General features: G+C 44.4%; 1 protein-coding gene and 1 pseudogene across 4 annotated transcripts in view; both read left to right on the top strand.

Annotated features, from left to right (window-relative positions):
* Nucleotides 1-4076, top strand: part of GNG2 (G protein subunit gamma 2) — a 111580-nt gene extending 107504 nt beyond the window's left edge. For all 3 annotated transcript variants that reach the window (XM_017512423.2, XM_017512420.2, XM_017512421.2), the window contains one exon: nucleotides 861-4076. In XM_017512423.2, the coding sequence (XP_017367912.1) occupies nucleotides 861-989 (129 nt within the window). In that variant the 3' untranslated portion in view covers nucleotides 990-4076. The remainder of the gene's footprint in view (nucleotides 1-860) is intronic.
* A 2583-nt stretch (nucleotides 4077-6659) lies between these two features.
* Nucleotides 6660-12899, top strand: LOC108291939 (annotated as a pseudogene). The gene has a single exon (XR_001820097.2). The product of XR_001820097.2 is annotated as an actin, cytoplasmic 1-like (transcript).
* The last annotated feature ends 2140 nt before the right edge of the window (nucleotides 12900-15039 follow it).

The raw sequence follows: 15039 nt of genomic DNA, 5'->3' as shown, positions 1-15039 counted from the left end.
AACAAGAGCAAAACTACAAAAAAAAAAAAAAAAAAAGAAAAGAAAAAGAAATGACAGCATCACCAGACACAGCATGAGTACAAAATGATGATAATGGCTAGCCTGTGTGGAAAATTTGCTATGTGCCAGACACTACATGATTTCTACAGATTATTTCATTTAATTCTTGTGACCAGGGCTGGGACTAGGGTGGAACAATGAGATATTGGGGCACAAAAGTGAAGGAGGGCCGGGCGTGGTGGCTGATGCCTATAATCCCAGCACTTTCGGAGGCCAAGGCAGGTGAATCCCTTGGGGCCAGGAATTTGAGACCAGCGTGGCCAACATGGCGAAACCCCATCTCTACCAAAAGTACAGAAAATTAGCCAGGCACCATGGCACACACCTGTAGTCTCAGCTACTAGGATGGCCAAGGCAAGAGAATCACTGGAACCCAGGAGGCAGAGGTTGCAGTGAGCTGAGATTGAACCACTGCACTCCATCCTGGGCAACAGAGCGAGACTCCATCTAAAAAAAAAAAAGAAGAAGAAGAATGAGACAGCCACTCACAGGGCTGTGCAAGTGCCAGGTTGACATCTGCATGCCCCTGCTAGCAAGTGCCTCCTTCACTTTTGCACCCTAAGTGCCTCACTCGCCTTGCCCTAGTCCCAGACTTGCTGGCAACAATCCTGTGAGGTTGGTGTCATCAACTTTCACCTTTGCAGATGAGGAAGCAGAGGCTTTTAGAGGCTGAGTATCTTGTGTCACTTTCACACAGCAATGGAGCAAGGATCTGATGCCAGGACATTGGGCTCCAAAGTCTTGGGTCTTGACTGACTGTGTCAGACTCTAGTGTTGGTTGTTTCTGTCTCCCTCTCCAGGTGTCCAAGGCAGCTGCAGATTTGATGGCCTACTGTGAAGCACATGCCAAGGAAGACCCCCTCCTGACCCCTGTTCCGGCTTCAGAAAACCCGTTTAGGGAGAAGAAGTTTTTCTGTGTCATCCTTTAAGTCTTCAAGAGGAGCCTTGAAGAGCCTCCGGGCTCCTGGGACATTGATATAGAGTTTTTAGCAAAGTGGGCACCTTTCTAGTCCACGGCATTTGAAGAGAGCGATGAGAACCATCCTGGAAACTCCAGGCTATGCATGTTTAAAGATCTGGTCCCTTTTATGAGAATGCAAGCCGATCCACATCCTGAGTTAAGAGATCTGATTCTGCCGAACTGCCTGGAGGAGGGGAATATATAAAAATACAATTGGTGTCACTTCTTTTCTGCTGTCCCCTAATCCCCCCCAAAATCCTCATGTTTCTGCTTCATATTTTAAAAATAACAATTAAAACAGACAGCTGTACTGAGGTAAGATAAGTATGACCTTTTTGGAATGAATATTGTCTTTAGAATACCCTTTGATAAGCTGAGCTGTCCCGTGTAGCCGCAATTTGGTTTAATGGCATTGATGTTTAGTCATTGTGCCTTTCTTTTTCTTGTTTCCTTCTCCTCTACTCCTCCTTCCACCCGTCCCCATTAGAGCAGTGTGGAGATAAGGCTGGACTTGTCTATCAGATTGAACTCCAAGAATGATCATACAAAATGTTTAGGGAAATGTTCCCCGTGGTGTATCCTCATAGTAACAACGACAAAAAATGCCGGTTGTCTGTGTTCTCTTTTCACTATTCCTAACATATGTACATGATAGCTTTGATTCTGCAAGTAAAAGTAAATCATGTGTTGTGACTGGTGCTTTCATATATTCGTGACAATTTTTGAGTAATACTGCATGAAACTGTCCCTATGTTACATCCATTCAGAAGTTTTGTTGTTTTACCCTAAAGCAGGGAAAGGAAATGAGAAGGAAAAACCCTGGGGAGGAAATAAAAATCTCAGTATTTTCAAAATTGAGATTACTTAAGAGCCTTAGCCACGCCTAAAATACCTCCTAGTTAATAGCGGTATAAATGCCTCTTCAATACGTTTTCCAGAGTCCAAAGCATTTTGGTTTATCCAGGATCCAGGGCAGCACAGCTGTCACCAAGCAGGAGCGTTAAGGATTTGCCATGAGTTGGGAAGTGCTTTTGTCATGATTATGAGCAAGTTCCCTCTTTCCCTGAATCATGGACATTCTAGATTAGAAGAACATTTTTTGTGTTCTTAGCAAGAAAACCATGGGCCTCCTTTGTTCAGGTATCAGAAGAAATAAACCCACAGCCCCAGAGAAAGTGACCATTCTCAGAACTCCGGCTGCTCGCCCTCCAGGTAGAAGGACCCCAAGTACCACCCTCTGGGCAGCAGGTGCGGTCCCCACAGTCAGCTTACCAGGAAGAGTTCTGGCTCTCTTGTCCACTGAGATGGTCTTGGTTTTTCGCTTATCCAACTTTTAAATGGAATCTTTGTTTTTCTTCTCCATCTTGTTTGTTAGAGTCTCTGGGTCTTTATTTACAACTTCCTTGCAACTAGAGCACTCCTTCCCCAAGATACGGTAGTGAGAGTAATTTTTCATTGTAGCTGTAGTCTCCATCAGTAACAGCAAGCCCTGGATGCCTCGACCACCTTTTTCTTTGTCATTTTCAGTCAAAGAGGGCCTCTCTTACATCTTGTTTGCTTTCAGATCCCAAAATACCATCTCTATCTCCCAATTAATGTTATTCTCCTCTCTTTCTTCTCTATTCTCTTTCTCCTGTTGAAAAGAAAAGCAAGAAAAAGGAAGGGCAAAAGATTTGGTATGCCAAGGGCAGATTTTGAAACAGACTAGGTAAATGTTTTCCTTAGCTCCTTCATGGGCATGCTGGTGAAAGATAAATACATCCAATTAAAGCTTATGCTGGGGTTGGGGAGAAGAAGATACTGAAACATTTGTGAAATGTGTGAATGCACTTTTGTAACCAGATGCTTCTGTTCTTCTGTTCAAATTGTGGGGAGTTTGTTACAGTCAGGATGCCCATGAGGATTTAGGGGTAAAAAAAAAAAACCTAGCAGAGTATTTATTGAACTACAGCATTGTACAATTAGGTTAGTAACACTGTGGAATCAGCTAAAACAGATCACATTTTTTAAATGGGCCAGAAAATGAATTGAATATATGGTCACATGAAAACAACCATGAATGAATAAAGCACTCTTTGGCCCATATGATTTCCACTATTTGCAGCATTTCTTTTTCTCAGAAGGACTCTTTATATTTCCATGTAAATCTAGATCTTTGGAGTAATTAAGAGGGAATTACAATTTCTAGGGAGCATTCTAAGGAAAACATTTTGGCTTTTTCATAATTTTATGTCTTACAGTATGGAATTATAATACCAAAATCTTTATATGAGTTTTGGCTTATTGGTATTTGTACTTATTCAGGGGAAAAAGTCTTTTGATTACTTATGCCTCTAAAGAGCTTAATTTATTTAGAAATTCAACAATCATTTTCACCAGCATAATTTTCTCTTTAGGGGTAACCAATAGGAAAAATCAGCTTAATTATTTAAGGCCCTAGTTTCTACACATAATATATTCGATAGTAATGAAAATCTGCCATTGAATTAACTAATAAGTAGTAACAATAAACTTCATATTTAGAATGCAAAGTCTATAAAGAACAAAACCATCTTATATCATCCTCAATATTAACTCCAGTTTAAAAACTGTTATTTTTTAAAAATTTGAAACCAAATACTGTTTAAATCAGAAGATGCAAATAAATACTTTGATCTGTGCCTGATTTTGCTAATAATATTTGAAGGAGATTGCCTACCAAGGACATATTCAACAATAAATTTAAAAATCAAACAACAATTTCTCCATACACTCATAGTCACATACAGAATTTTGAGAAAATAAAGCATGCTGTCTTTAGGAATTTTTATACTTTATCTTTCTTCCTAAATATTTGCTTCTAGCTGCTCCTGGCAATGGTGAATTGTTACATATGCGTTAATGTTTTGCAGCCCAAAAGTTGTTCACATCTTTCCTATATAAGATCTATGGAGTGTGTGTTTCAAAGAGAGAAATACAGAAATGTTAAAGCAGGAAAACCTGAATGTGATGTGCACATTTTCATCCCACATGGACAATGTATGTGTTTTAATAAATGGAATTTTCAGATCCATTTCATACGCAGTCAATTTCATTGTGAAGGCCTGTGGACCAGCTCACCCATGGATTCCATGGCTAATTTGAAAAGGATCCAATGGTACGATTGGATAGGGAAATAGGAATCCATTGATTTTCTTTAGGATTGTGTTAATAGAGTGGTCTTGAAGAAGAAGAAACTTGACACTCTAAAAGCATTTCTTACAGAGTCTGTACATCTTGGGTGAAGCCCTTGGGGACAGAGAAAGGTGGGGGCCGTGAGGAGAGTCCTGGGCTCTGTCAGGGTGGACTATGCAGACAGAGGAGCTATATTTACACTTTTGCTTGCTGCAGATATGCCACAGTGGGCTTTTTCCCTTTGAAAAATAAAAACTAAACAACAGAAGTGCTGTTCTCTGTAGCTGTCCAGGATTTAAAAGGAGTACAGGAGAAGCTAAGTCTTTAGAGCTCCAGAGGCAGCAGGTCCTTGGAGATCTTCTTAGTCAAGAAAGACTCCTGAATGTCCCTCAGATTATGCCAGTGAGTAATAGACCCTGTTAGTAAAGAAGGAGACACTGGATCTCCTGGGACTTGTGCCAGCAACAGCAGCATCTGTAAACCACGGATGAAGGGGACCACTTGGAGTTTGCACACGAGCGCACCACTGCCAACAATGTTTCTCAAACTGTGGTCCATGGACCACTTGCTTCAGAATTATTAATACCTGGAATGCCTCTTTAAAAGGCAGATCCTGAGCTCCCCATGAACTCAGAATCTCTGACAGTGACTCAAGAATATGCATTCTGTTGCATGCTATAGACTGAGGACCCTACAGTATTTATGACAGCTAGCTTTTCATACTGCCAAAGGAAAGGCACAGACAACTCATTAATATTCTCGCTATTCTTCCCACAGCCCCCAGAAGTGGTGGCATAGGCATGAACATGTAACTGAAGGGTGAGAATCTAGCCAGCAAAACTAGACATGCCACACTGAGGAAGATGCTGCTGGGCTTTGACTCTGCTCCTGTTTTGTTGTGCCCCTGTGGGAGGACTGCCTCCAGTTCTCATTCTTTAATAAGCTGGTCACATTGTAGACAGCACTTACAATGACAGAGGGAATTGGAGCTGGGTCAGCTCCAATCCACAAATTGCAAATAATTTGCCAAGGGAAATCCCTTTCCCTTCGGTTCTGCCCCAAATCTACATTTTCTTCTATTTAGAACCAGGAGACTCAGGCAGAATTTATTTTAATGAAGAAGGCCGTGGGCTCCTGGGCTTTTCCTTGCGAGAACTACTGCTGTTTCTCCCTGGAAGACATAAGAAAAGCCAGGAGGGGGGTGTTGCATCTCCACCATGAAGCAACAGAAAGACGGTGCCAGGGGAGCTCAGTCCACACTGTGCTCATGCATTAGCATGCTATAGAGAACCAGAACTACACCCCAGCGCTCCCATGCGACCTCAGGCAAGTCCTTTAACCTCTCCTGCTATACAGTGGGGACAAGAATACCTGACTCATTTCTCTCACAAGATGGTCAAAACAAATGAAGGAGGCTGGGCACCATGCTCACACCTGTAATCCCAGCACTTTGGGAGGCTGAGGCAGGTGGATAACTTGAGGTCAGAAATTGAAGACCACCCTGGCCAACATGGTGAAACCCCATCTCTACTAAAAATACAAAAATTAGCCAAGTGTGGTGGTGGGCACCTGTAATCCCAGCTACTTGGGAGGCTGAGGCATGAGATTTGCTTGAATATGGTAGGCAGAGGTTGCAGTGAACCAAGATCATGCCACTGCAGTCCAGCCCTGGTGACAGAGCAAGATTCCATCTCAAAAATAAAAACTAAAAAACGAAAGAGGTCAAGGGGCATTAAAAAGGCAGAGGTGGTAAAGAACCATTAAACTCTACTTGACAGCAACCTTCGAAGAGAGGAAACCGCCAGATAGCTCCTGCTCACCTCTTAACTGCCCTCCTTTCTCTCTAGCACCCGAACACCCTGGTTGAGACCCTCAGTGCCTCATGTCTGAATTCCCGCCACACCAACCAGTATGGCCATTCTGACGCTCATCCTCTCCCACTTTCAGCCACCCCAGTTGACCCTGAGTATTCATTAATCAGGACTTCTTTGGTTGCAAGTGACAGAAACCTATGCTCCAAAATAGGTCCCACTTCAAGCTCACTGCAACCTCTGCCTCCTGGGTTCAAGTGATTCTCCTGCCTCAGCCTCCTGAATAGCTGGAATTACAGGCACCCACCACCATGCCTGGCTAATTTGAGCACTTTTAGTAGAGATGAGGTTTTGCTGTGTTGGCCAGGCTGGTCTCGAACTCCTGATCTCAGGTGATCTGCCCACCTCAGCCTCCCAAAGTGCTGGGATTATAGGCATAAGCCACTGCACCCAGCCAAGAATCTTGTCTCTAGGGTAATGTAACCTTTAGGAAGTAGAAAGCACTGGGTGGGTGGGCTTCTCTTTAATCTTTCTCTCATTTTAGGGCAGCTAAGAATGAAGCTCTCCCCTGCAAAGGGGTCAGCAGTTGGCTCTGCACACAAAACAATGGGCCAAAGCTGAGTGGAGGTTGTCACCTTTCCTCCTCCAACCTGTGCTGGCTCCATGTCTTCACAACATCATGGGGACATTATCTTCAGCCAGCAGTCCTTTGGCCTTGGTGATACCACCATGCGTCAACCTGGAAGTCAGATTTCATGGGCTTCAGGCCCAGGGGCTGGAGGAAGTACGTTGCTGGCTGCACCACCTTAATTTAGCCCTGGGGGAAGGGACCTTTCCACTGTCTCCGGGAACACTATCTCTAATTCTCCTTCCCTGTGTCTGCATTTGGCTATTCACATTCAGGTATAAATTAACTAGAACTTTCAATAAAATTAAAAATTCAGTTCCTTAGCTGAACTAGCCATGTTTTAAGTGCCCAGTAGCCACATGCAGCTGGTGACTATTGTTTTGGACAACGCAGATCCAGAGCAGTGCCACGACCGTGCAAGTTTCTGTTGGACGGTGCCGCTCTAGCATCATAATTAGCAACCATTTTCCATCACAAACAACTGACACAATATACTTTCTTTTTGAGCCCAAATTTTGAGAAAATATCAAAAAGTGTAAGAAAGTAAAAGTAGTATAATGACCCCTAACAATGACAACAATTGGCCATTGGTCATGGGAAATCATGCAGGCTGTAGCATAGAAGAGGTAGGCTGCAGAGTATATGTCATTCTTGGAGTCCTCTAAGTCATATATTCACCCATTTCTCTGACTCACGAACATATCACGATAATAATCATAATGATCATAACAGCAGCTGCAACAATAAAGTGAACACTTACTAAGTACTTACATTTGAGCAAAGCACAATGCTAGACATTTTTTAGACGGCCCTTCATCTAATTTTCACAATAACTGTAGGACATGGATATAATTTATCTCCTGTAGCAGATAGCTTTGTGCCTCATGACACATCCACGATCCACTGCTGATTTCAGCCACAGCTGCCGTGGAGATGTCTCTGCAAGCTCATTTTTCCCAGTGAAAATGGGTGCCCTGGGGCAATTCCCAACCAATGAGGGATGAGTCTGGAGAAATGTCTCAGGCCTCCGCCCTTTCAAAGAGACATCTTTGGATGCATTTTACGTGGTTTCTCTGTGCGTCCCTAAAAGGATGCTCCATCCTCAATCAGTCACAACAGTAAACAGCTCAATAATATGCCATATTGCTTTTTCCTACTTAAATCTGCCTCATTTTCTCTCTTCCTACATTTCTTCTTTCCGGGATCACCCTCAACATGATCTTTAATAAATAAGCTACCTGCATCCAGGTCCTTGGCGCAGGCTCTGCTTCGGGAGGAACTCAAACTAGCTTACCCCGACTTCATAGATGAGGAACGTGGGGTTTAGAACAGTTGACGTTTCTCTAAATTCTCATTGCCATGAAGTGGCAGATCAAGGATACAAACCTAGGTTTCTCCTGATTCCAAAGATTTAACGCTTACTGTGATCTTCTAGTGTAAGTCAGAATGTAAGTACATAAGAGGGAAGTGATAATAAAAACTCTCAATCTGTCCTTATTTATACAATAAATGGATTATTTATAAGCTTCAAACCTCTGAGTCACTTCTCTAAAATGAAGAAATCAATGAGCTCGTGTCAATATTTACCTTTTCTTCACAGTGGTCATTTGATACCTAGAAAGTATCAGCAGTAGCTTCCAGGTTCATCTTGCACTGAAAATATTTTCTGGTATCAAGGGCGCTGTGCAAGGCAGAACAGGAAGAGTGATTCTAACAGGGAAGGCGCAGAGTGTTGGTGTTTTTCTTCAGGACTCTCAGGAGGAAAAACTCCCTTCCTTTCTTAACTACTCTTCTAATAATTGCTTCTCCGTCATCTCAGACCCCAGTGACCCTCCAAGGGTCAGAAGCAGGGTCATCTGAGTAAGAGAGGAAGCTTCCAGAGGCTTCACTCTCCAAGCCAGGATTTAAGAAAAAGATCAAGAAAGAATTTCAGGACAAAGGCCCTTGCAAATGCAGTTTCGAAGTCTCACTCCGAGCTTCTTTGGGAAAAAAGAATGGGGCTTGTTTCCCCACCATCACTCCATTTCCTGTCCCCACTCGAGCTTGTAACAGAGAATCCCAGCACAGATCAGCAGATGCTGTTACACATGCACACACTTGCATATGGCACACATGAGGAAAGGCTGTTCTAGAATGCTAGGGAAAGCCAACTGTCACTCCAAGAAGGGACGAGCATGATGTACCGGCACACTCCCCATATAAAATCACTACTGCCACCTCTGTCACCTTGGTTTACTTTATAACATCAGTTCTCAAAGAGCATTCCAATGTCTCTTGAGGGTCCTTGAGACCCTTATAGGGGATCTACAAGGTCAGAACTATTTTCATAATATTATGATGATGTTATTTGCCTTTTCTGTTCGCCTTCTTTCATGAACATAACTGGAGATTTTAGAGGCTACGTATTGACGTCACAACAGATTTAATGCAAATGCACTGGCTTCTTTCACAAAGGAGGAGACAAAGCAGTTGAGCATCTACTAGACACGATTCAGTTGCATGTCTAAAACAAGAATTCTTTTGCATTGCTATCGGTCATCTATAATTTACAGTTACAAAATAGTTCAAAGGCAAGGAAAGCACTGAGCTCCCACAGAGATAACTCCGAGCGAAGTGCTGAGGTTCATGCCTGTAGTCCCAGCTACTCAGGAGGCTGAGGCAGGAAGATCAGGCTGAGGTGGGAGGATCATTTGAGCTCATTTCAGCTGAGGAAATATAGTAAGACCCTGTTTCTAAAAACAAAAAAGAGAAAGAAAAGAATTAGATAACTCGGAAGACTAAAACTCTAAACAGTGCATTATTTTCTATTGAAGTATAGGTTTTTCCTTACAGCTGAGACCCCCTCAGGTGCCAGGCACTGAGCTAAGTAATTCAGAATAAGAAGAACTTAGTTTGTAGCCTGCTCTCCAAGGTCTTACAATCCATTCCTATTATGTCCCATCACTATCACTGAAGAGCGCCTCTGTTCTCACAGAAAGAAATGGCATTTCTTAGGGTTTATCTCTATCTGTTAGGTAATAAAAACTAACATCAACTTAGTGCCTACTGTGTTTCAGGCTCTCAACACCCTCCCTAAAGCCCTATCAGATAATTATATCCCCTCATATTACAGAAGAGATATCAGAAGCTAGAGAGTTAAGTCACATGCCAAAAAGCTCAACCAGTAAGGTTCTTTCGGGGCCCAAACCTCAGTTGATCCAGCTCCACCTTCCCTCTCTCCCTTAATCTGGCGCCAATCCAGCAAAGGGACTCCTTGGCAAAAAATGCGTGATGTCGTTAGTATTCACACCAGAAAGAGCAATTGTATTGACCCTTGAGAATCATGTGTTTTTATTAACCCCCTTAACTCAGTCAGAATTTTTAACAGCACTTTGCTTAGCAATGGACATAGTACGTCCTAAAAGAGATGTTTTGGTTCCTTTGTCTTTCTTGAGGTGGATAACTATTTCTGGATGGTCTAGGAAGAAGAATTCATAAAGATATTCTCTCAGAGAGACACGCACATGACAGATGGAGTTTAGAAGTTGGGCTGAGGGTTGGCTCAGAGCAGGAATTGCCAAACCACAGCCTATGGGCCAAATCTGGCTGGTTTTTAGATGGCCTATGAGTTAATAATGGTTTTGCTGTTTTAATGATGAAAAATTGTTTAAAAAATATTTTTGTGACATGAAAATTACATGAGATTCAAATTTCAGTGACTATAAATTTTCATTAGACTACAGCCACACCCACTAGTTTCATGTTTTCTGTGCCTGTTTTTAAGCTACAAGGTTCATGTCCCAAGACAGCTTCCTAAAACAGATTTGGAACCAGGATGATGTTACAATTGGTCAGAGCAAAAATTTAAAAAAGACACATTTAAAGATCAGGAATAATGAAATGAATTTGCAAATGGATGAAAAACTGGCTTCCTTACTAAAGGGGATACAAGTCAGTTGAGCTTCCACTAGACAGAATTCAGTTGCATGTCTAAAACAAGCTTCTGTTGCATTGCTGTCAGTTATCTACAATCTACAGTTACAAAATAGCTCAAAGGCAAGGAAAGGCACTGAGCTCCACAGAAGAAGAATTAGATAACTTTGAGCCAAGTGCGATGGCACATGCGTGTAGTCCCAGCTACTAGGGCAAATAGTTCTTCTATTTGCAAGATTGTCATAGAAACTGTATGTCCTACAAAAGGGAAAATATCTGTTATCTGGCCCTCTGCAGAAAAAGTTTGCCAATTCCGGCTTAGAGTGACTTTTGTTTCAGAATAATTTCTCAGGAACCCCAGAGTGAGTAGTTCAGAAGGACCTCAAGATGGCATGTGCTATATGCCACAGTGCTCAGAATTACTGGAGGAAATTTTGTTATTTTAGGAGATTTGGTAAGAACGCCAAACCTAGCCTGAGGCTTAAAATCCTAGCCTGAATACCACTTTGGGAAGGTCCTCGCTGGGTTTCCCGAAGTTGGCACCTCTATCACTCTATGGCTGTTCTGGTTCATGTCCTGTGGAAGTTCGTTTGCCTTTACCATTAATTACGATAATTACAACTAAGCGGTGCCTCCTGTGTGGGAATTTGCCATCCCTGACAGAAGACTCTTGCAAATCGTTCTTCTTTCTCAAGAGCACCCTCTGCTGGTCAGTTCTCAGATGGCGCCACATCATCGCGTCTTCGTCTGCAGATACTCTGCAGTCAGAAGCCGAAGGTTATTTTGATCCAGAGAACTAAGTATTTTAGCTATTGTCTCCATGGCTGTTCGAATTTTCAAGCACATGGGCATTAACATCTCAAGATGTGGAACTTCTTTACTGTAGAAGACTGTGAAAGAACAAAACTCCCTTTGAATGCAAAGCAACAATCCCCTAGGTGAGCTGGAAAGGCATAGGTAAGCACTCCCTCGTTGCATGCTGGCTCCCCAAATTACTTGATAATAAGGCAAAGCTGAGTGCATGGTTTCCACCATAAGGAAGTCTCAATAGAAGAAGAGCAGGGTCTTATTTATGAAAATTCTGACGCTTAAGGCAGATCTTTTAATGTGGGAGAGGGAGGTCTGATTAGAATAAGGATTGTGGGCTGTGGAGACCGCGTGCGCCCCGCGAGCACAGAGCCTCGCCCTTGCCGCTCCGCCCCCGGTCCACACCTGCCGCCAGCTCACCATGGATGATGATATCGCTGCACTCGTTGTCAACAAGGGCTCCGGCATGTGCAAGGATGGCTTCGCGGGCGACGACGCTCCCCAGGCCATCTTCCCCTCTATCGTGGGGCATTCCAGGCACCAGGGCATGATGGTGGGCATGAGTCAGAAGGATTCCTATGTGGGTGATGAGGCCCAGAGCAAGAGAGGCATCCTGACCCTGAAGAACCCCATGGAGCTCAGCATTGTCACCAACTGGGACGACATGGAGAAGATTTGGCACCACACTTTCTACAATGAGCTGCGTGTGGCTCCTGAGGAGCACCCCGTGCTGCTTACTAAGGCCCCCCTGAACCCCAAGGCCAACCGCGAGAAGATGACCCAGATCACGTTTGAGACCTTCAATACCCCAGCCATGTACGTGGCCATCCAGGCCGTGCTGTCCTTGTACGCCTCTGGCTGGACCACTGGCATTGTGATGGACTCTGGTGACAAGGTCACCCACACTGTGCCCATCTGCAAGGGGTATGCCATCCCCCATACCATCCTGTGTGTGTCTGGACCTGGCTGGCCGGGACCTAACTGACTACCTCGTGAAGATCCTCACCCAGCGCAGCTACGGCTTCACCACCACGGCTGAGCTGGAAATCACGCGTGACATCAAGGAGAAGCTGTACTACATTGCCCTGGACTTCCAGCAGGAGATGATCACGGCGGCCTCCAGCTCCTCCCTGGAGAAGAGCCATGAGCTGCCCGACAGCCAGGTCATCAGCATCGGCAACGAGCGGTTCCGCTGCCCTGAGGGCTCTTCCAGCCTTCTTTCCTGGGCATGGAATCTTGTGGCATCCACGAAACTACCTTCAACTCCATCATGAAATGTGAAGTGGGCATCAGCAAAGACCTGTACGCCCACACAGTGCTGTCTGGCGGTACCACCATGTACCCTGGCATCGCCCACAGGATGCAGAAGGAGATCACCGCCCTGGCGCCCAGCACGCTGAAGATCAAGATCGTTGCTCCTCCCGACTGCAAGTACTCCGCGTGGGTCCGCGGCTCCATCCTGGCCTCGCTGTCCAGCTTCCAGCGGATGTGGATCAGCAAGCAGGAGTAAGACGAGTCTGGCCCCTCCATCATCCACTGCAAATGCTTCTAGGCAGACTGTGACTTAGTTGCCTTACACCCTTTGTTGACAAAACGTAACGCGCAGAAAACAAGGTAAGATTGGCATGGCTTTGGTTTTTTTTTTTGTTTTTGTTTTTGTTTTTGGTTTGGTTTTTTCTTTTGTTTTTTGTTTTTTTTGTTTTTTTTTTTGGCTTGACTCGGGATTTAAAAACTGGAACAGTGAAGATGACAGCAGTCGGTTAGAGCAAACATCCCCCAAAGTTCTACAATGTGGCCAAGGACTTGACTGTACATTGTTCTTTTTTTTAAGTCATTCCAAATATGGTGAGATGCATTGTTACAGGAAGTCCCTTGCCATCCCAAAAGCCACCCCACTTCTCTCTAAGGAGAATGGCCCAGTCCTCTCCTGAGTCCACACGGAAGAGGTAACAGCATTGCTTTTGTTGTAAATTATGTAATGAAACATTTTTTTAATTTCACCTTAACACTTTTTTATTTTGTTTCATTTTGAAAGATTTTAGCCTCTGTGGCTACCCCTTTTTTGTCCCTCAACTTGAGATGTATGAAGGCTTTTGGTCTCCCTGGAAGTGGGTGGAGGCAGGCAGGGCTTACCTGTATGCTGACTTGAGACCAGTTGAATGAAGTGCACACCTTAAACATGAAAAAATAAAAGAATAGGATTGTGACATAATCATTTAGAATTGGTGGATGCAGCAAGGGAATGCGAATCTAGGAATGTAAACTGTTGATGGCTTGAGACTTTCCAGAAAGTTCTTCCATGAAGCATAAAGATTTACAACTTGGCTTTCCAGGGCTAGAGTCTCTAGACTAGTAAAGTTGTGGTCCTGAAGGTGATGGAATAATAAATGGCTGAGTAGGGTTTTCAGCCTCATAGGATGGTGACTGTCATCTAGGAGGCCCAGTGTGAAGGATGTGAGCGTAGCCATTGCCCCAGTGACTTAGGACAAAATGTTGGGCCTGCTCTGGGCTTCCAGCTTTGTTAGGGGTGACTGGAAGTGTGTTTATACCTCTTTCAGTGTGCTTGTACATGGGAACTCTGCAGTTATAAGGTAGCCTACTAGGAAAAGTGTTGATCTTTCTAGGCGGCTACAATTCTGGTTTGACATGAGCATCTGTGTTAGACTGGAAGGTGCCAAGGTGAATGAAAGACAGACCCTTGGGATCCTGCCCCTACTGGGGAGGGGCTCTGTAGAGGCCCACATTAGAAAGCTACAGAAGGTGCACAGTGGACAGTGCCCAGGCTTGGTTGGATGTGGAGAAACGTCAGGGAAGCCTGCCCATGGTTGATGTCAAAACTGAGATTCAAACGGTGATGGGAACTCACTAGGCTGGGAAAGGATCAAGGGAAATGCAAGAGAACCAGGGGGTTTATTGTGGAGGGTGAAGTGTTAAGTTTTGGCCACGTTGGCCATGAGGTACAGAGAATGGGGCTGCTCCAGAAATGCAAAATTGGAGCTTCTCTGAGAGGTGGGGATTGAACAAGTGGGTTTAGGCTTCACTGGCAGGGAGAAAGAAGAAGGCATGGGAAATCCCTGGAAAAGCTAAAATCACCAAAGGAAAGAGCATAAATCAAGAGTAGAGACAGACACACCCTGGGAAAACTGTGATACTTATGCTGCAGCATCAGTGGTTGAAGAAAGCTGGCCAGCTTCAACCTTCCTATGCCTCTCCCTCCAGGGCCAGAGATTGTCAGAGGAGCCAGAAAACTATCTTGGGACATGAGCCTGTCCCAACATCTCAGGGCCACCTGCCCAGTGGAGAGGGCCATGGACAACACGAGGTATGTGCTTGGGAAAAAAAGTAAAAGAACTCCCCCACCTCACAGGGTAGGACCAAGGAGGACAGAGAAGGTAATTAGTTTTTGTGGAACAGAAGATTTGGCCTATTTCTTACTCAGTTTAGTCAACTCAACGCCTGAAAGGTTGGGAAACAGGAGTGGGAAAGAAATCGTTCCAAATGAAGGCTGCCTCTCGGGGGATCCTGCTGTGCAGGCTGCAGGAAAAGCAGGGGTGTGCCTGGGCTGTTGCCCAGGTCTCAGGGGTTGAGCAGAAACAAATGAATGGTCCTGAAGGGAGGCAGGGCAGAACAGCGGCCCAGGACTGGGCCCAAGTTAGGAATTCACGTGTAGAAGAGGTTAGCACAAGGAAACCCACAACGTTCTCTGT

The sequence above is a fragment of the Cebus imitator genome, unplaced genomic scaffold (genome assembly GCF_001604975.1).
Source record: "Cebus imitator isolate Cc_AM_T3 unplaced genomic scaffold, Cebus_imitator-1.0 Scaffold472, whole genome shotgun sequence".
In the NCBI taxonomy this organism is placed as follows: domain Eukaryota; kingdom Metazoa; phylum Chordata; class Mammalia; order Primates; family Cebidae; genus Cebus; species Cebus imitator.
The sequence above is the reverse complement of the archived record's forward strand: the minus strand, read 5'-3'. Positions and strand labels throughout refer to the sequence as shown.